The sequence below is a fragment of the Rhinolophus sinicus genome, linkage group LG16, assembly GCF_036562045.2.
Source record: "Rhinolophus sinicus isolate RSC01 linkage group LG16, ASM3656204v1, whole genome shotgun sequence".
In the NCBI taxonomy this organism is placed as follows: domain Eukaryota; kingdom Metazoa; phylum Chordata; class Mammalia; order Chiroptera; family Rhinolophidae; genus Rhinolophus; species Rhinolophus sinicus.
In genome coordinates, this window is record NC_133765.1 from 28,977,047 (window position 1) to 28,999,761 (window position 22,715).

General features: G+C 42.6%; 1 protein-coding gene across 3 annotated transcripts in view; it reads right to left on the minus strand.

Annotated features, from left to right (window-relative positions):
* Window positions 1-22,715, minus strand: part of FBXW8 (F-box and WD repeat domain containing 8) — a 108,629-nt gene that overhangs the window by 77,332 nt on the left and 8,582 nt on the right. For 2 of the 3 annotated variants that reach the window (XM_019753955.2, XM_074321827.1), the window contains exons 2-3: window positions 18,451-18,555; window positions 2,370-2,534 (exon numbers count right to left, since the gene is read on the minus strand). In XM_019753955.2, coding sequence (XP_019609514.2) covers window positions 2,370-2,534; window positions 18,451-18,555 — 270 coding nt within the window. Of the gene's footprint in view, window positions 1-2,369; window positions 2,535-18,450; window positions 18,556-20,038; window positions 20,140-22,715 lie in introns of those variants that run through there. The other variant, XM_019753956.2, reaches the window with a different exon arrangement.

A 22,715-nucleotide genomic window follows, 5' to 3' on the forward strand; every position in this document is an offset into this window, starting at 1 on the left:
CCCACCCCGCCACCCACCTGGGCTCCAACCCTACACTGGTCTTAGAGAAATACTAGAAGGCCGGAGGGAAAAGAGTTTATGCAAACACCAGGAAAAGCCATACTCGTCGCTACAACCAGCTCATCAACTAGTTTGTACATTGGCTCCGAATTGCAGGTCCACGTAAGTTCATGCATTTATAGAGCAACCCCCTTCTCGGGGTCCCCAGACCGCATCACCTGCCCAGGGCATGCTGAAGTCAAGCACGAAGAGCACCGAAGCACAGTATCTGCACGCAAAGGCCGGCAGGCGTCCACAGCCAGCGCTAACTGAGCACTGGCCGCGGGCCCTGCTCTGCAGGAGCAGCAGGTGTGTCATTGAGTCATCCTCCCCGTAGCCCTATGAGCAGGGCTTCTCTGAGCCCACTTCACAGATGAGAAAACAAAGGCACACAAAAGTAAAGCAACCTTTCGTGTTCAGATAGGGCTTTCTGGAATCACAACAAGAATCCCACCATTAGTGTCCACTGTCATTTAGTATTTCACATAATGCAGTCCTCACTGGTCACAGTGTCAGGAGACAGGCCCGAGACACTCCAAAGAGAAGCCTCCCTCACAGCCCGCCCGCAGTTTGACTCCAGTTGATTCAATCCACAACCATGTATGGATCGTTTACCAAACATACGGCTTTGTGCTTGTTAGAGAAAAATAATACATAGATGTGCAGTTAAAGAGCATGTAACCTGTATACTGCTATCAAGGGCCAGGTGCTTTGAGGTGGGTCTTTAAACCCCTTCACTTCTGTCATCTCCAGCCCAGATGAGGAAGATGTACCTGCCTCCCTCCCTCGCTTTCTCTGATACCAAAGAGAAAACAAAGGACATAGTTGCTGCTTTCTATCTCCGGGGCTGACAATTCTGAATGCAAGCCAGGACACGTGGAAGACCTCCAGCTCTCATACCCACAAATCTCAAAAGTATCCCTTCTTCCCAGACAGAAAGGTCCTCATTACTGCCTAACTCTCGGGCTTTCCTTAAATGACAGCCCCTTCTACCAGGGTTCAACCCTCCGCTTTCTGATCCCGCCTGTCTAAGCCCCTTTGACAGTCCCTCATGCCTGCCTCCCACTCATGTCCCTCACACAGACCTACTCAAGCACTACAGGCCAGAGGGCTACCGGGGCCCCTACACGAGTTTCTTACCTGGTGGGGATGCAAATGGGAGTCCAGTGGGGTTTTTACTTAGTGGTGGTATCTTAAGGGCCCGAGAAAGGACAGCTATGCTAATTCTCCTTAGAAAGGTGGTTCTCAACCACGAGCAAGGTTGCCCCCCAGGAGACATCAGAAGATATCTGAAGACGTGTTTGGTTGTGACAGCGGGGGGCAGGAAGAGAATGCGGCTGGTATCTACTGGGAAGAGGCTACGCACGCTCGCTGTTCAACATCCTGCAGCAAAGTACAGGACAGACCCTGCCAAAAAGAATAGTCCGGCCCCACATGTCACTAGTGCTGGGGTTAAGAAAGCCCGAATTGGAGAACCGCTGCTCTTATTAACTTTGCTAGAAACTGTGTGAGGTTGCCCAGATCAAGAGTATGGGCCACTAATCAGGTTATGAGGTGACTGGGGACAGACATGCACACAGGCAATATGCCACCATCAATAATGAGCAAAAGCTTGTTAATCTCAGAGTCTATTAGCCCTGACCTGGACAGGACAGGACAGAGTATGGCTCTGTCCCCTCCATAACTGAACATCCCGCTACCCAGGTGGGAGGAAAGGTGGCCGCCACACGGCTATCTCGTCCTGCCTCGAGCAGCTTTATGTAACACTGTTCTTGACAGTTATTTCCTACAGAAACACTTCACTGTGCAAATTCTTAGCTGTGATCTAATATTTCCGTACAGATTTTGAAGTGATAAATGTGATGGAAGCCAGCCAGTGGGTTATGTGAGGGAAGAGGAGACAGAACTCAGAGCCGTTTAATAATCTCCCTCTTACATTGACTGGAAACAGCCTCTTCAGCTCCTCTTTTGCATTCAGGTGGCCCTTGTGCTTTCCTGGTCCACCCAGGGAGAGGGCGCGAGTGGAAGGGCGCTGCACTGACTACACCCAAGCCCCGAAGCATCCGAGGGCAGGGGCCTGGCATCTCCAGGTCGCCCTTCCTCTCCTGTAGGACAGGATGGTCCCCAACGGTGTGATTGGAGACGGCGAACACAATGGGCAGCAAGTCACCCAGAGCGGAAGGGACGTTCCCCACACTCATCTCTCTTTGCTTCTGGCAGTTACGCTCAGGCTGCAACCGGAAGGACCCGGGGTTCAATCCAGGCTTGGATTCCCTTGTCCTGGCAGGCTGCTCCTCTACAGGTAATGAGTGACACAGGCCATGGCCTACCTTCCAGTTGGTTCTTAACATGTGTTCCCTGGCTCGGCACTCTCGGAAGATGAGCTTCCAGCAGGAATAATCCGAGATGCTGCTCTCGGGAAGGTGCCCTTCCTGCTGGCACAGCCTGTACCACAGCACTTCATCTTCGGCAATCACCTTCCACGTCTTGCTCACCTAAAACAGCAGAAGTGACACAAATGTCAAAGTCTGCAATTAGAGAAGCCCCTTGTCATCCAAAAATCAATCAACACCTTTATTATTGCCCTGGGTTTATGGCAGTATAAAATGCCTCATTAACAAAACACTCGGAGGTGGAAAAAAAAAAAACACAAGCAAATGTTTCCAATTTTATCTTTCAAGATTTCAAAATTGTTGTATTACCATCTCACATTACATTTTAGACTATTTGGTTAAATTATTATATAACATATAAGAGACAAAAATACACAAATACATAAAAGGCAAAAAATATACGTTGTAACATATTAATAGACATACAATCATATATTGCTTTTCAGAACAGAATCACTTTACTTTTTACCAACAGGCACTTGTATTTCCATCTTAAAGAGTTGGCGACCAATGGCCTCTGATATAAAGAACTATAATAAAATAAATATCCATAACTCAAAACGTCTGCTGTATAAGAAATTCAAACTTATATTAAGTGTGAAAACTTAAAAGATTTTAAATGCGTAGATTAAAAAATTTTTACCAGAAAACTCAAGCTGTTAACCAGGACTGTAAGATCTGATATGGTGAAATTAATGTTATGTCTGGACTGAATTTCAAATCCCAACAGTATCCGGAGGAAATGGCCGTTTTAGCTATTAGTGCTTTGTCTTCCAACCCTAACTTAGGGGAATGATGGATTTACTTCCTCACAGGATAACGTACAAAGTGGGGCAGACTGAAAAAGATGAACTCTGATGGCAAGATGAGAAACTGATCCAGCGGGCCCACATGCTCTTGGGTCTGCAATGCATCCGACTCACTTCTCATCAAGTACGAGTTGTGACCAGTGGTTTACAGTAACCTGTGCTCTTAACACTCCCTTGGGGCCACGTCAAGACATCAAATACACACAAAAGGAGAGAGACCATGAGACAAAAGAAGAGAGCACACAGCATGTGCATGGCAGATTCTCATTGCACGAGTGCCTTGTTTGGTAAAGAACTGACAGGAAGTTAACTTTTGGAACCACAGAGCAAAGAACTCCGAAAATCTGCTCCTTCAGAAAAGCAACTTGAATGCTGCCCAAAATTACCAAAATCAACTTTTTCAGAACTCTCGAAATTAAAGGCTTGCAACATTCTGAGGAGCATTTATTCAAGAAAAACGGCAGAATCTTGGTAAGAAGTGCAACTTTTGTTTTAACTTACACTATTCCCATCCTCCTCCTCCAGCTCCATGGTAGCCTTGAAAATCAACAGCCTTGCAACTATGGTAGCTGTAAAAACCAGCAGCTATAAACCCACTGGAGGGGCCAGATGGGTTTACAGCTCCCCAAAAGTGCCATCCACAGAGAACTGTCACCATTTGACCCATCTGGCAGCTTGCTGAGAAGCTCTGTTCTAGAGGATTGTCTTTATCTGACCTGACTCAGGGCTTGGATCTGTCCTATCTCTAGGGCATTTGTCAAAAACAATTAAGGGACAACTGTTGAACACTGCAGCTGCCCAAGTGAGCATTACCAATCGGGGCTAAAAAGAGAATGACCAAAAGGCTTACAAGGAAAACCTGGGGAATGGGGTGTCCCTAGGGCGCTTTGAAAGGCTCCAATATATTTCTGGGAAATCGAGAAGGCCATGGGCATGTGTAAGACAGTGTGTGTGCTCAGCAGAGACCTGAGAAGGCCCTGATCTCTCAATTCTGGCAAACCTTGAGGCCCCATACGAGCAGGAAGTAAAGGCTAAAGCAGAGTTGTACACTGTTGGCATGCTGAAGGCATGCCCCAACATACAGAGTGTACCTCAGCAAGAGACCTATTGGTTCAATGTATTTAAGGAAATCTCTGTCCAATCACTAGCTAACCACTAAGCTAAATGAGCAGACTTCAGTGGTCATACATGACAAGAAGTACAAACCAGAGAATTAGTCCAGAAAAGCCACTAAACAAACAACAGTAATAACAAAAATAATAACAGATGAACTCTCTAGAGGGGGGAGAATCTGATTTCCAGACCTGTCACATTATTTTAAAAGGCCAGTTTTTAACAAAAAGTTAGGAGACACACAAAGAAATAAGAAAGTAGGACCATATACAAAAAGAAAAAGCAGTCAATAGAACTGTCCTTGAGGAAGTCCAGCTGTTAGAATTACTAAACAAAGACTTTAACTGTTATAGACATGTTCAAAAATACCAAAGGAAAGTATGTCTGAACAATAAAGGAAGGTATGAGCAAAATATCTCACCAATTGGAGAACACTGATAAAGAGATATAAATTTTTTTTTTTAAGGAGAAATTTTAGAGTTGAAAAGTACAATAATGAAAACAAAAACTTCACTAGAGGGGCTCAACAACAGATTTGAGCTATCAGAAGAATCAACAAGCTTAAGGTCAATTAAGATTATTCAGTCTGAGTAAGAAAAAAAATGAAGGAAAAAATAAATACATAAATAAACAAACCAAAAAATGAACAAAATTAACCAAGCCTCAGAGACCTGTGGCGCACCATCTATGTGGACCAACGTAGGCAATTATGAGTTTCCAGAAGGGAACAAGGGAAAGAAAGGGGTAGAAAGAATATCTAAAGAAATAATGGTCAAAAACACCCTAAATTTAATGAAAAACATTAATCTGCACATCAAAGAAGCTCAACAAACTCCATGAAGGATAAATTCAAAGAGATCCACACCTAGACACACATGGTTACACTGTTGAAAGCCAAAGAGAGAATCTTGAAAGCAACAAGAAAAAAAGAGAAAAAGACCTATTATGCACAGGGATTCTATACTTCTCATCAGAAATCATGGAGGTCAGAAAGCATTGGGATAGCATATTCAAATTGCCAAAAGAAGAGATTGTCAACCAATAACTGTATATGCAGCAAAACTATCTTTTAAAAATAAAGGAGAAATTAAGCTATTTCCAGATAAACAAAAACTAATTAATCAGTACATTTGCCCTGCAAGAAATACTAAAGGAAATCCTTTAGGCCGAAATGAAAGACTACTAGATAGCAACTCAATCCACAAGAAGAAATAAAGTACACTAGTAAATGTCACCATAGGTAAATATAAAAGACAGCATAAATGTATTTTTGCTTGCACATTCTTTTTCTGTCTAATTAAAAAGACAACTGCTTGAAGCAAAAACTGTGTTGACAGGCATATAATATATAAAGATATAATTTGCATGAAATAATAGTACAAAGAAGAAAGGGAACAAAGTTATATTGGAGCAGTTTTGTTATACTATTGAAATTAAGTTGGTATTAATCCAAATTATATTGTTTTAAGATGTTAATTGTAATATCTAGGGCAATCATTAAGAAAAAAACTTCAAAAAATATGGTAAAAGAAATGAAGGAATTCAAATGATATGCTAAAAAAAAGTTTATTTAAAACAAAAGAAGGCAGTAATACAGGAAAAGAGAAACAAAAAAGACGTAAGACATACAGAAAACAAATAGTAAATGGCACTCATAAATGCTCCTTTATAAGTAATTACATTAAATGTAAATGGACTAAGTATTCCAATCAAAAGACAAATTGGCAGAATAAATAAACATAACCTAACTATATGCCATCTACAAAAGATATAATTCAGATTCAAACACCCAAATAGGTTGAAAGTAAAAAGATGGAAAAAGAGAAACCATGCAAATACCCAAAAGAGAGCTGGAATTTATATACTAATACCACATAAAATGAACTTTAAGACAAAAATTGTTACTAGATTAAAAGGATATTTTTTATAATGAGGGACAATCCATCACGAAGATATAACAATTATCAACACATTAACTTAACAACAGAGCTGTGAAATATGTGAATCAAAAACTGATAAAAGTGAAGGAAGTAATGGACAGTTCAACAATAATATTTGAAGACTTTCATAACTTCACTTTCAATAATGGATAGAATAACTAAGGGGAATATCCACAAGGATATATAAGAATTGAACAACAGTATAAACCAACTAGGCATAAGAGACATTCATAGAACACTCTACCCAGCAACAGAGTGCCTATTCTTAAGTGCAATGGAACATTCTTCAGGACAGACCATATGCTAAGCCATAAAACAAATGTCAATAAACTTAAAAGGACTGAAGTCATACAAAGTATGTTCTCTGGCCACAATACAATGAAATCAGAAATCAATAACAGAAGTAAGTAAATTTGGGAAATTAAACACGACATTCCTAAATAACCAATAGGTCAAATAAGCGATTGCAAGAGAGACTAGAAAATACTGTGAGATGAGTGAAAACAAAAATGGAACATACAAAACTTATGAGATACAGTGAATGCAGTGCTTTGAGGAAAATTTATAGCTGTAAACTCCCATATTGAAAAACATCTCAGATCAATAACCTAGCCTTCCACCTTAAAAAACTAGAAAAAGAGAAAACGAAACCCAAAGCAAGCAGAATGAAGAAAATAATACAGATTACAATAGAAATAAATGAAATAGAGAAAACTCAAGGAAATTAAATTGGTTCTTTGAAAGATCAACAAACTTGACAAACCTTTAGCCAGACTGACCAAGGAAAAAAAGAGAAGATTCAAATTACTAAAATCAAGAATGAAAGAGAAGCCATCACTATTCATCACTAAAATGAAAAGTATTATAAGGTAATACTATGAACAGTTATATGCCAATTAATCAGACAAACGAGATGAAATGGATATATTCTTAGAAAGACACAAACTACTAAAACCAACTCAAGAAGAAACAGAAAATCTGAAAAAAGACCTATAACAAGTAAAGAAGTTTAATTAACAATTTTAAAGCTTCACATAAAGAAAAGTCCAGGCCTAGATGGTGTCACTGGTGAATTCTATCAAATGTTTAAAAAAGAATTGACAAATGACAATCATTCACAAATTCTTACAAAAAATAGAAGAGTGAACACTTCCCAACTCATTTGAGGAGGCCAATTTTACCCTAATACCAAAACCTGACAAAGATATCACAAGAAAAGAAAACTACAAACCAATATCCCTTATGAATATACACAAAAATCTCCAACAAAATACTAGCAAACTGAATCCAGTAATATATGAAAAAGATTATGTGCCATGACCAAATGCAATCTAGGCCAGAATGCAAGGTTGGTTTAACATACAAAAATCAATGTAATATATCACATTACTTCAATAAAGGACAAAAGCCACATGGATTTCTCATAATTTTTTTAAAAAAACTGTAAAAATTTAAAAAACAGTAAGAGAGTTCTTTATATTCAAAATGAATCTACACTCTACCAAAAAAAAAAAAAAAATCATGGCATGGCAAAGTTCCTTTACATAATAACTTCCCCAAGGACACCTAAAGCAATAGGGACATATATAGTTTGGTAACATTTTCAGAAACATGTCTTTATGATTGCCTCCATTATTCAAGAAACAGAATGATGTAACAGAAAACCAGTTACACTGTGGAAAAGAAACCCAGACTGTAGTGCCAAGTCTTTCACTAACTAGCTATGTTACTATGAGAAAGTCACTAAGCTTCTCTGCGCTTCTTTCCTCTGCTGTGAAATGGTTGGGGGGTGGGGGTCAAATCCTAAAATGTCCTTTACAACACTAAATTCTACGACCCTGCAGCCTTCATTTCCTCATCTTTAGAATGTGAATAATCATACCCCGCCAGCAACAGAGCTGCTGTGTACTACCTCAGCCAAAGAGGTCACAGAAAAATACATGTAATTCTTTCCACACATGCCACATACTACTACAGACCACTACTGATAGCACTGCAGAATATACAAATACCTTATTACGAAATTATGTTGCTCCAAATATTACTTTAAATAAGGAAGCCATTAGCTTCCTTGTATTTTTAATAAAGAACATTTATTGAATCTCTGAGGAGTTCCTACTTGCTTCATGGCAGCAGATAGAGGCTAAAACTTACCAAGTAAAAATTCATTAGAATCCAAGACCTCAGCTTATTTCAGTCTCAAAATTTCTGATTTCCCATCGCAAGCAAACTACATTAAAAACAATCATTATTACAATACCTTATTCAACCACAAGTATGTCAAAGCAATACTGACCGACAGAACATTCTGATGGCACATTCAAGTTCTGGCTTCCTGAGTACTGCTCTGGCTGTACATGAGGGCATGCAAGCTCTAGGAGTGACAGTCGCATCACCTACGTCACCTGCTCTGTAGGCATGGACGTGTGGCACGGAATGCACAGCATCCCAACTGTGACCAGGTAGCGTAAAGGAATGGAAGGCTTCTGTCACTTCTGTGAACCCAAGTGTCACGCGGAAATGCAGAAGGTGTCACGCTGGCTCAAATTTTCAATGCTTTAGAAACTAGAAAAATAAGAGGGGTCTTGGAGATCAACCAGGCACGTTTCCCCACTGCAGGAGGCGTCCTCACAGCACGGCATCCTGGCCAATGGAAGGCTTCTGGTGAGGAGCTGGCCTTCCGAGTTAGTCTGATTCACTGCAAGACACTCTATTATAAAGCACTTCCTTCCATCGGTTAGAAGATGGATTCTACCTATGGCCCTGATTTTTGCCCTCTTGAAAAACAATCTATTCCCTCTTCCCCCAACGGCTCTTCAAATGGCTGAAGATAGCCATCACATTTCCCCTTAGCCATTTCTTCATTGGTCTAAATACTACCCATTTCCTTCAACTAACTGTCACAGGACGAGTTCCCATACCCGTTATCTCTGAATGGACCCTCATATTTCTGCATGTACAGTGTCCTTCAAATATGGTGCTCAGGACCAAACAATACCCCAAATATGGACTGTCAGGTGCCATGAACAGAAGGATTTTATCAGACACTAACTTGCTACTTCACTGGTAGATAATGTCATCATGGCTACTGAACTAACGGTCCACCAAAGCCTCTGGAGTCTGTTTACTTAATTAACTATTTAAGGCAAATGACAAGGCATAAAGAATATTACAAACAGCCAGGGACTCACCAACCCGCTTAAGAAATAAAGTACTACTAATAAGCTTAAAACTCCTATGCATCTGTCAGTGTCCCCATCCTCATGCCCCCAAAGTTGGTGTTTATCATTCTGCGTGAGTTTTGTTTGTTTGTTTGTTTTCTAGTGTTGTTTTTTTTAAAAAGACCTGGTTTTTTTGTTTGTTTGTTTAACTGGGGAATATTGGGGAGTAGCGTGTTTTTCCAGGACCCATCAGCTCCAAGTCAAGTCATTATTTTCAATCTAGTTGTGGAGGGCACAGCTCACTGGCCCATGTGGGAATCGAACTGGTGACCTGGGTGTTATGAGCACTGCACTCTAACCACCGAGCAAACCCCTCTTCATGAGTTTTTTTAAACAAGAATTGCAATTAACGAAAAAAAAAGTCCCCATTTCTTACTTTCACAGTATGATTATTTTTAAAACTAAATTGTTAACTTAATATACGTTCTATCCATTTTAAATCCAGCTCATTGCACCCCCCTCCCACCCCATATTTTATATCATCTTTGCATCTCAACTCTGTCATCCTTTGCATTAGCTACTTCTCCCATACGTAAGTCACCTGCAAAATATAGTCTGTGGGCCTTTGCATCTTAATTATTTTACAAAAACATTAACGAGGATGGGGCGGAGGACAGAGCCTGTGGCAAACCACTGCTGCGCCCCCCGCACGCTGACAGGGATCCATTAAGCAGCCCTACCGGGCACGGCCATGGCATCAGTTACAAACCCACCTAAACTCACTGCCATCCCACTTCACCATCTTCACCATAATGGCGTCCGGGAAACCAACCCTCATCCGATCACAAGTGAGCAGGCAATAAAAAATGGGGTAATGACTCACTAACACTGGGCTTCCAGTTCTGACGAGACAGAACGCCATGGTTTCAGTTTTGGCATGCCTGGTCCACAGCTGAGCCTGTCCATGACACTGGTGGTATCTGTCCATCTGTCTGTGCCAGAGTGAGTCTCGGCACAAGGCAATCGTGAAGCACAGACAGACGCAGACCAACATCAGCTATGATGGAGCCCGGTCACAACTCAAATAGGTCTGAGCAGAGTGCTTCTGCAACCAGGCCCCTAGGATTCAGGGTTAAATCAGGTATAAGATAAGGGCCAACGCTCTCAAAGGCAGGCAGTGCTAACCTAAACACAGGGCAGTTTACTCTGATCCTTGGCTGACAGAAGCCCTTTTTTTTGGTAAAAATTATAAAATGTACAAGTAATGGCTGCAAGACTCAGAGCGGCTAAGCGATCATATGTAAGTCATGATTTTGTTACATAGACCTGTACTTCCCAAAGCATGCACAGCAAAAGAACAGCTCCTCAGGGCACTAACAAGTTACTTCAAAAAAGGATTCCAGGGGTGGCCGGAAGGCTCAGTTGGGTAGAGCGCGAGCTCTCAATTGCCGATTCAATTCCCACATGGGATGGTGGGCTGGGTCCCCTGCAACTAAGATTGGAAACGGTGACTGGACTTGAGCTGAGCTGCGCCCTCCACAACTAGATTAAAGGACAACAACTTGAAGCTGATGGGCCCTGGAGAAACACACTATCCCCCAATATTCCCCAATAAAATTTATTTTTAAAAAAAGGATTCCCTGGTCCAATGTGTTTGGGCAACACGGGTTTACACAAAACTAGGAAGGATTCTTTGCTGCAGAACTTCTCAGAGCTTTTAATAGACTGACCTGTATTACATATCTCTAAGAAGGAGATGTAAGAAGCTGCATTCCCCAAACTTATTTGGTTCCTAAACACTTCTTACAAGGGCTGTCTCAAAGCTTAGGGCTCTGCAGAAGGTACTTTAGAAAACACTGAAATGGGTTATTGGTCAATGAATTAAGACGTGCTGGGTGCTAACCATATGCTGGGCAGTAAGGCCAGCAATTCTCAACCACTTTCCACCTCAACCTGCCAAACTACACCCTTCTCATGTGGGTGACACCCCATGGACCACAAGGAAATGCTCTGGTCTCTGCCCTTTCAGTCAGATTGGATCACAAGACTGGCCCCAAATAGGGGCAATCTTTATTATTCTGTAGCCCAACCATTAGCTAGACGGCTGTATTTTGTTAGATGGAGCCACTGAATCATCAGCATTTCAGGAGAATCCGAATCAGTACTTAGTTGATTACAAGCTAGGAGATCCCAATTAAATTAAACATTCTGGATAACTTTTCATGGGAACTACACCATACAAATGTCAGCCGCTTTAAAATGGAGGAGCTTTGCAGAGATTGTTCAAGAAGTCTCAAATATATCAGACCTTAAAAACTTTGGAAGCTGAAAAGAGATTTTTAGTATCAGCTTCAAAGAAAATACCAGGTCGTTTTAAATAACAATCTGAAATTTGTACAACAGGGTTATGGTATGAAAAACTGAGAACAAAAAGTGCACGTTTTGGTGCACCATCCATCCCCACCACTAACCTCTAGATCATAGAGCTTATTTTCTAGAAAATGATATTCAGGATAAAGTTTAATTCCCGGATAACAAACAATAAATCTCTGTGAGGGATTTATAAAAGCTAGAGGTGAGAATTACTTCCAAAAAGGGATCAGGATTGCACCTACAATTAGGTATTAAACATAGAAATGTGCCAACAATTTCTTTCGCAAACTATAAAAGGAGGGTGCCTTTTTTTCCCTTCTTTTAAAGGAGGACAAAAATGACAGGTTTTAAGAATTTCTTTTAATCCTGGAGGAAAAAAAAACCACCTAGTTAAACATTCACAAGTAAATTTTAAAGAGTCTCACCCAAATGAAATCTAATTGTTTGGATTTCTTAAGTTATATTAAATGTAGCAAGTTTACAAGCCTAAATTTTCCAACGGCCAAATGGTCTTTTTTTAATACACCAGGATTGGAATGGCTCTGCCCAGTAAAAGCCCCACTGAGTGAGCCTCAGCTGCAAGAATTTGCTAATAAAAGTGTCTCCAGTATTTTGCTTTATAGCACCACTGTGAATTGCAGCACTACAAAAAAAAAGAAAAAGGAAAAAAGAAAAGCCCCCGTGGCTCAAAAATTAGCTTTATTGCCTCTGCCTGGATTAGGGTTACCAGGGAGGCCCACAACAGGGGAAAAGTGTCATTGTTCTGGTCACACATTCATATACCAAGTCTGCTTGGGAGGACACGCCATATACAGAGCTGTATACAGACTCGCTATCTCAATTTCCATTCGCTCTTCAATCTGCTCACTTTTGCCCACACCACGCCACTGATTCTGGTCAAGGTCACCAGTGACCTCCAAACTGCTAAATCCAAATGTCATTTCTCAGTCCTCTCTCACTTGACTGACGGCAGCGCTAACACCTGCTTGAACACTTTTATCCCTAGCCTCCAGGGAACTCGCCAGCCACTCTGGGTTTTCTTCCTGTCTAAAAAGTGCTGCCTTCTCAGTCTCTTCCTCGGTCTCCTCAGCCTGTAACCACGCTGGCGCCCCTGGGCACCATCCCTGAATCCCTTCCTCTACCTGCACTCATCTCCCTGGCCACCTTGTCCAGTTTCCTGGCTTTAAACACCATCAGGCTGCTAACAGCTTCCAAATTTAGATCTTCGGCCCAGAGTTGAACCCAAACTCACCTCCGGACTCACATCCAACTACTGATCTTTTCCCCCAACCTGCTCATCACACCGTTTCCCCCTTGTCAGTAAAGGCCAGCTGTCCATCCAGCCGTTCAAGCCAAACACCTTGGAGTTCGTGTTGACTCCGCCTCCTCCCGTCAAACCCAGCCCATCAGTGGCCCTGACTCCGCCCACTTCTCCTGGTACAGTCCTGCTCCAAGCCACCATTCTCTCATCTGAGTTACCTCGGCAGCTTCAAACCGGTCCGCTGCCATCCTTGTCCCACTACAGCCTCATCTCCACACGGCAGCCAAAATGATCCTTTCAAATGTAAGTCAGACCTGGTCACTCTGCTCAAAACACTTCAATGATGCCCCGTCTCACGCAGACTAGAAGTTCAAGTTCTGTTCATGGGTGAGTGCCTTTCACATTCTGACCATCTCGCCTTCTCTTAGCCCTGTCTGCTCACGACACCCCGCTACTGGTTTCCTACTGATGCTCTAGCAAAGTATCACAAACTTAGAGGTTAAAACAATACAAGTTTGTTCTCTGACAGTTCTAGAGACCAGAAGTCAAACATCAAGGTATTGGCGGCTGGACTGCCTTCCTTCTGGAGGCTTCAGAGAAAACCGTTTCCTCGGCCGTTCCAGCGTCTAGAGGCCCCCTGCATTCCTTGGCTTGTGGCCCCTTCCTTCCATTTGCAAAGCCAGTACCATCGCATCTTCTCTCCTCTTGACTGCCTGCCACCCTCGGATAAGGAGCTTTGTAATTGCATTGAACCCACCTGGATAATTATCCCACAGCAAAATCCTGAGCATCCACGCGCTGAGCTCCTTTGAACACAGCAGTAAGCTTCACGGCTCACTTCTGAGGATTGGGTGAACAACTCTGGGGGGCCGACAGCCTAGGCACTGTGACCCACCTGCTGTGCCTCAGACACGGGAGGTGTGCCCACCTGAAGGGACTGCACGTGCTATTCCCCCCTGCGGAGACCTCCCGGCTGCCTTCTTCCCTCCTCAGGTCTCCACCCAAAGGTCACCTTCCCTGCAGTCTCCCCTGCACACTACAAAGTGAACCCCACATCACCTCTGCCGTCTGCTCCTTCTCCATTGCACTTAGCGCCATCGGATAGACTCTATGTGTAGTGATGTATTTATTGCATCTGAGGCAAGCTTTCTGAATGACAGGTACATGGCACATACTAGGCCCTCTGTAAATAACTGAAGGAGAAGAGTAAGTCCCACTTTTTTTTTTAATTCAACACTTTAAAAAACTGGACTGTACGTATTTTCAAAGGTTAGCTTCTAGCATGTGCTGTCCTCAGTCAAACTGAGGCTCTGCCTTTCTTATTCAAATCCAACCTCTTGCTTTCTGCTCGTTTTTCTGTTAAACTTTTTAGTATGGAAAATTTCAAACACACAAAAGTAAGCTGCACACTACAAAGAAGTCTTAAGTCCCCACCACTCAGTAGAAATAATTATCAATACTACTTCGCCATTCTTGTGTTACCTAGCCAGCCACCTTTACTTCTAGAGTTCTTTGCTTTTTCCTAAACCCCACTTACAGGAGGCAGCAACTGCAACCTGGTGAATTAAAAGGAAACTCTTGAGGGTGCTTGCGTCTCGGGCCTGCAGGCATCTCCTGGAGAGAGAATTCTAGTGGCAGAAGTGAAAGTTAAGAACTAAGGGAACCCTGCCAGCAACGACAGGTCTTCAGAGTCATTTCTGCTATGAAATCAATTTAGCTGCACTTGGCTATGGATTCCCGACTTTTAAAGACTTCATTAAGATCTTTAACTATAAAACCTCAGGTTTTAGTTTCTCCTATTTGGACATCTGGGAAAATCGTAACATCACATTTTCCTTGAAACTTGAAATATCATTATCTAATATACTGGTTTTAGTCCCAGAATTACTTATTTATTTTGGTAACACCTACTTCTTGCTCACTAATTTTATCATAAATCTGAAGTGTTTTAACCTCTGCGTCTTGCCTCCTTATACACATTTTTCTACCTTTTGCTTGAAACTGTGACATTGTTGTCAATGCAGCTAAACTTCTAAAACTATACATTAGGAAATACATACAACTAAAGTATATGTTTTAAAAAATGCTAATTACAAAAGACAAACTCCTAGAGATCGAGGCCAGGCTGCCAGAGGTGAGAAATGGGAGGGGAAGAGGTGACCCATGGCCATAAAGGGCAGCACGTCGTGCATCTTCGCTGTGGTCACACGAATCTACACCTGTGATGAAACTGCAGACACGAGTTAGTGCAGGTAAAACTGGTGGGATGTGAACCAGCTCTGTGGTCCTGAGTTTGATATTGTCCTCTAATGACGCAAGGTATTACCAATGGGGGACCAGTTAATAGGTACATGGGACAGCTCTGTACTATTGTTTTGTAACTTCCTGTGAATTTATAATTAAGCTTTTAAAAATGAATGTTGATAAATACCTCAAAACCTTCACTCCTCAGAATTATTCATGCTGTAATATAACAGCACATTTACTCGTCTCATAAAAACCAAACAATTTTGGAATTTTGAACAACAATTTTGTAATTGTTAGTCATTTAAAACTACTATCCTTTAAAGTGCCAGAAATCCTATGGGCACACACAACAAAAGGAACATAAAATTATAAATACCAAGATGATGAAACTGTTCGGTGAACCGCCCGATGTATAACTTACGAGGTATTTCAGCCTCATACATTCCCACGGAGACACTAAACGTCAAGGGACAACTCTTGATAGCATGGAGCTAGAGAAGTCAGCATCAAAAGCACACAGGGATCACCCACTAATGTAGCAGGCCTTTGGATTTGGAAGCAGAAAGCCTCCCAAAGTATAAAGGGAGAGGGGATGAGGAAAGGAGACAACGGCAGACCAAAATGAGTTCTCCAGCATAGTCTGTGGCATAATTAAATCCCAAAAAGTCCTCCCTGCTCAGGGTTCCTTACCATGAGTCAGTTACCAATTTGGCATAAAGATCTAAGCATACAGGTTTTCTCCAAGGACGCACAGATAGTTCACGGTGCCAATTCCACGAAACTGGCCCAATTTCACTAAAATCCCTAGGTGGCTACATTGAAAGAGAGAACAAGAGAGACAGAGAGAATGAGCCCCCTCTAAAATAAAAATCATAAAGCAGCAGGGCCTCCCATTCAACAGAAGGACTTCTTCCCTGTTTCAAAAATAAAAACGCCATGAGAAACAAATGAAAACGCTACTTATTTTTTATTACTTTGTGGTTTTATTTTAATGCTTGAAAAACAAAGCCAATTCTACAAACTACTGGCCATCCACTGTCATCTTCGTGCAAATGCTCAATGAAAAAAAAAGTCTGGCTTCACAGATCGAGCCACTTTAGGGGTTCTGTTTAAAATATTTTCTATTCTTATACATGTGCTCTAAAATTGAGGTTCAAAAAAACAACAACAAAAATCCAACTGGCCAAAGAGGGAAGAATTCTGAGGGACAATTGGACTACTGTGTTGCAAATTAAACTGTTCACACCTGCAGCATAATCTCACCAGCATAACCAATCTACCCTGAAATGCAGCCCCATTGTACCAAAAGGGGGATCTCTTCTTCCACTAGATCCTATCTTTCGCTGATAAACTCTTTGGATGAGAAAACCAGCAGCAGATGTGAAAGCCACATGGCCCTCTACAAAGCAAGAGAGCAAAAAGCAATGTTAAAAGAAAAGATTCCTTAAACAGCAGCTCGCTATCAAGAATGAAGATTTTATCATCTAATGCTGACTTTGTGGAAAGCAGCTCGCTATTAGACCCTAGTCCAAGACTCTGGCTTAACAGCGTCAGGCTGAAATCCAGGAGTTGGACTCACTTAGCTACACCCTTGTTTTCAACTCTTGGGAACGGGGCCAATGTGTAAAGTTAGAATATAACAAATACAATTTCCAAGGGGAAAGTAGAAGACAATGTAGGGGCTCTTACTTAACGTAATCGATAGGCTCTGAGCATGGTTTACAATTCAGTACATTTTATTTAGTGAATTTTAGCCTTTGAATAATTTCTTCCATAACTTCCCAAAGATTTCTGCATCGAAGAAGACTTGCCAACACCTCCACTGAAGTAATACTGTGGCAATCAAAAACACTGAAAACTTTTTCAAATTCCTATTTAAGTAGAAAAATCATTTTGATGGAGCAAAATGCTTCCTAAAGAAACAGTGTAAAACCAGAAAGTCTCTAAGTTATCCTATATTATGTGTGATTTCATTAAGCTGCCATAGAGGTGGCAAGTTCTGGAATCTAAATCTGGCTATATAGTTTTCACCACTCTAAAATGTCCTTAATATTTTTAACTTCACATTCTTGGTGGCACCTCGGATTTTAGTGTCTAGTTCTCCTACCACTCAATTTTACCAAACCCTTTCTCTTGAGGGTATAGACACTTGTGTAAAACGGATTATAGAATCCAGGGATGGGAAATGGTAACCACTAAACAAACTAATTCTTTGGCAGTTATGGACAATGGATATTCCAGGGTCTTCTGGGGAACACGGCTGTCCATGAAAAGCTAAACGGTCAGCAAACATATACACATTTAATATGTGAGAAATGATATACTCTTCGCCAATTACACTCTCCACCAAAAAGAAAAGAACAAGAGACTAATCACAATGGTCTGTCAAAGCATGGCAAAGCCACACTGGCATCAGCTGGGTAGAAATGCAGACGACCGGGCCCCACCCGGGACCTCCTGAATCCAAATTTGCATTTTATCAAGATCCCCTGCGATTCGTGCGGACAATGGAGTTTGGCCCAGACGATATCTCCCACCACCCCACTCCACAAACGCATGCCCCAGAGTAAGCATGAGATGGGGGACGCTGACCTCCGATTCCCTTGGGGGGTCTCCGGTCTCACGTGCCTCGCACCTCACTGAGTGGGATTCTGGTCTTTAAAGGGTAATTGGGACTATATGCCTAAAACATGACTTCACTGTTTTGTCCCCAGGTTGACCCTCGGCCCCCAACCTAACAACTGGCTTGATTAAACCAAGAGCTCGCATCTCACATCTTTGCGTTAAAAACGGTGAGGACATTAACAGCTCCGTCTGGCTCGTCTGAGCACAGACTCGTGAGCCTTGAGCACACAGCCACAGGTCAGCCATCACTCAGACGGCAGGGAGAACGCAGCTCTTGAGCAGACGGTCACCAAAAGATAAACACCCAGTGGGGATGTGGAACATAACCCCTTAAGCTCAGGGCTGCTTTCCTTCAAGTCAAATTGCTACCCGATCCATTCATCCTTTAAAGCTGGTAACACTGCTAAGTCAGTTTCTGTTCCGAAGGAGCTTCCCACACTTCAGTCACACATGTCGGGGAATCTTGGGCATCGGTTACTGACAGCTTACCTGCGCACACCTTCCCAGGTCTTGCCTGTCCAGGTACTGAAATATATTGATTGCCAGTTCGTAAGGCAGCTGAATGTCAAAGAAGGGCACATCATCCATTTCATTCTGAGGAGGAAAAAAGAAGGAAACGAGCTTACAATGCTGGGATTTGACAATGCTCATACTTACACCCTTTAAATTACCAGAGATGTTCTTAGGTGGCGACAAGAAAGATGCTGGCATTTCCCAGGAGGAGCAAAGCGCCCTCGGTACTCAGCAGGGCACAGTCCCAGGACTAATTCAGAACCTGGCGGCCATTCCCAATTCTCTGACCCCCACAAGCCTACCCTCACGTTCACTTATGAAATCCAAAAGACCATTTCCCATTCACCTTCAAAAGGGAGAAGCAAGGGCGCTACTCTGCAGCCTGAGGCATGCCACAGGTACCTGTGCAGAAGTGTGTGAAAGCCTCCTGGCCTCTAAGGAAAGGTGAGCAGCAGGCCGCCAAGAGAGTAAGCCTTGAAATCACGGAGGCCCCCAGGACAACTGCTCCCACCCCCCAACGTGGAGGGGAGTGAGTACCCCGAGCCGTAGCAGAAATGCTGACCTAGGTCACTAACGTGTTTTCATCAGAAAAAGGGGACTCGGGCCATGAACATGAGCAAAAAGTAAATAAATGAAGCGCTGCTCTTGAGTGAGGCGAACGCCATCTCCCCTTGGCCGCTGGAGAAGCACACGGTTCCCTAATGCACTCAGGGGCTTACGCTGGTTAACCTGAGTGAGCCAGTGCAAACAAAGCCGTTCTTCTTCGGTGTCATTTGTTCATGCAGAGAAATTAGAGCTCGCCTGCCTTTGGATAAGCAATTAGGGATGAGGTAACAGGCTTTATTTGAGAGATAAGGCTGTCATGACGATCCTGGTAGCACAAAGAAATATGAGTGTGAAACAGAAAAAAAGCCAAGTGTGCATATGTACCGCTCTGCCTGTTCTGAAATCCACCTGCCAAAGCTCACTTTGGTGTGTGCTTCTGCAAAGCTAGGGAAAGCAGTGCTCTCCATCCAAACAGAACCTGCTTAATACAATTCATCTTTAATGAGCTTTGGCTGACATCAGTGACTTACTGGTTGCAAGCAAATTATTAATTCACCATGCAAACACAACAGTCAAAAATGGCAAGGCTGACATCTCAAAACTGAAAACAGTCTCAGCATTTTTAAGGGAGTATGAGCACCAATGTAAACCCTACCAAGATGCAGGGTAAAGATTTTTCTGGAATCGTGTTTTCCATTCATCTAGGACTCTCAGGGCTAAAAGATAATCTAGGGTATAAGAAGGAAATGTATTCAACTGAAAAAAAAACAGTGCAAGGCTAAGTGTGAGGGCCAAAAAGGGTCACTAGAGGCCAAAAAGAGTAAGAATTGGCAGTTCTCTGTGGGCAAAGAAGGAATAGAATGTTACATCAGGAGAGAAATGTTAGCTATTCTGGGGTGGGGGGGAAAATGAACAGGAAACAATCTGCAAGTGTTACTGAAAGACAAAGGGGTCCTCGCCTGAAAAAATAATGAAGAGCCATCCTTTAATGTCAGGCTAGGTCCCCTCCTACAATTACCTGGCTTCCCTCAGCAGGAAAAAGAGGCATCACTTTCTCTCTCGGCCCAGATATGACTTGAGACTCCTCCACACAACCCTGAAGGGAGTGACGGCCAGTGGAGGAAAGCCACAGACGAGACCATCATTTGCGACCTTAAACTTCCTCCTGCTTTCTCTTTTGGATGATTTGACTACGGCGAGGCGGAGAAGTCTACCTTACCGACTCCTGAAACAAGAGAAAATGTTCCTGATCCTCACACAAGCAGAATAAGGGCAAAGAAGAGCCTGTGCTCATGCAAACTGAACCCATATTTAGCTTTTCACTGTTAAGAGATGTCAAACACTGTTGTTTTCAGTCAGTCCCTTCAGGGCTAACTAGAAACGGGTGTCTGGACTTGACACTACCGTGAAGAAGCAGGAGAAATCACCTCTGTTCTTCGTTATTCCAGTGTGGAAAAGTCACACTTGTGGTGGCAGGAGCCTTCCCTCTTTTGCCAATTCTCTATTCTCATCCCCAAGGCAATGGCTCTCCCTGAGCATACCCCACCCCTGCCACCATCTCTTTGACCCCAGCCCCCATGAGCCTTGGCATGCAGCACAGAGTGGACGACTAGAGCACAGATTCAAACTGAGAGTCCTGGTTCTGCCACCTGACTAACCGCGACACCAGGCTAAATGCAGCTGAGACTCAGCTTCCTCATCTGCAAAACAGATAAATGCCATGAATAGGGATGTTGCTAAGAATAAAAGGAAATAATACCGTTTCCCCGAAAAGAAGACCTCGCCGGACCATCAGCTCTAATGCATCTTTTGGAGCAAAAATGAATATAAGACCCGGTCTTATCTTATATTATATTATATACGGTCTTATATTATACAAAAATAAGACCGGGTCTTATATTCATTTTTGCTCCAAAAGACGCATTAGAGCTGATGGTCCGGCGAGGTCTTCTTTTCGGGGAAACACGGTATTATGCATGGAAAGGGTTTGGCACAACCACCTGGGCTAAGTGTGTACTAATTGGTTGTTAATTTTGCTATTTTCGTCCCTTGAGTACCACTCCTATTCCTTTATCCTTCAATCAATATTTGTTGATTACGTCCACATCCCGTCACTCCCATTCCACCTTGTTGCTTACACAGAATGCTGTCTCCCCTTGTCATTCTAGACGCAGCTGATAGCTGGTGACAGCGGCAAGGGGATGGGAGAGGGAAGGCTAAGTTATTCAGGAGTCTGAATGTTGGATATATCACAAAACAGGCCTTTTCTGAGAAGACTTTTAAAAAAGAATCATCTCTTTTAAAAGTTAATACCACAGTAATGATCAATGAAGGATTTCCTCTAGTGGATAGTGAATGGAAAGGACACAGCCACCAGGGTGCAAATGACCAGCCGGGATGCTATGGTTCCCGCACCAACAAATGATCAGAGACGCCATGCTGGTCTGGAAGTCAAGGCACCAGTTGTGATGGTTCCTGCTTATTCATAAGTTTTGGAGGGCAACAGCTATTTCAGAGCACTGAATTAAAATTGGTAAATACCAATATTACAAAGCCAAACTTTTTTAAAAAAATCACTGTGCTCTTAGAATTATATGTAAACTCCAAAATTATGGTCAATCCAGAAGAGATCAAGTCCCAAAACTTTCATGTAACCAACCTTCCACTGGTTGGGGAATGGCAGGGAAAAAAGGGAACCAAAATACTAAAGGAAGGTCCACATCTTAAGAATATGTAGACCCACAAGGTCGGGATCCAAATGCTAGTTTCCTGTTTCCCACATGGAATCTTTGGCAAGATATTCTATCAATGGCTCTGCAGTGGATGCTACGGTGGGTCTCTCAGATTCCCCCCGTGTCACTCATTCCCCACTCTGTCCAGAATGCTGCCTGCTGCTGGCTCACAGCTGAGTTAGGCACCGCGCTTGGCCAAACAAGCTGCCTCGTCCAAGGTTACATCCTCTCCTGGAGGGCAGTGTGCATCCAATGACTAGTCAAGGCCTGGCCCCTTGCCTCAATTCGGGACCTCTGAGAAAGGCCAACCCACTAAGGCACCTGCATGCAAATCTCCATCTGAGAGCCTGTTTCATGAATAATCCACCCTTTTTCCAAAGCAACAGATGCAATCCATGATAGTTCCGTGTTCAACATATTCCCAAGGACTCTTATGTACAACTCTGGAGACAGCAGGTAAAATCTACTTCCCTCTCCTCTACTCAAGGAGACATAATGGAATACGAGTAAGTGACATTATTATACCAAGAAACAAACAAACAAACTAGCATAGCTTCAAGGTTAAGTAAATCATTCATAAACTTCACCTTGCTATTATTAGTAATGCAGCACTTGGGAAACACCTTACTAAAGTATTGAGAGCACCGACCCTGTGATTGAAAACGCAACTCTTTTGCAGGTACACGATTTGACAAGAATGGGGAGCCATCCTGAAAGGAGATTGTAGCCCTATAACCACGCAAACCCTAATAGCAGCAGCATAATGTCTTAAGCACTCTCATTTGGTACTTCCCACAGTTCATAAATAGAAGTAAAAAGTACTATTTGCTACAAGTGTGCAGAGAAATACCTTGTAATCTAAAGGGTACTATCAGATTTCCACCGAGGCTATTTTGAAGCACAGAGCCATCTAAAAAGTTATGGGCCACGTTAACCAACTCTATAGCTTACCGACTTAAAAAC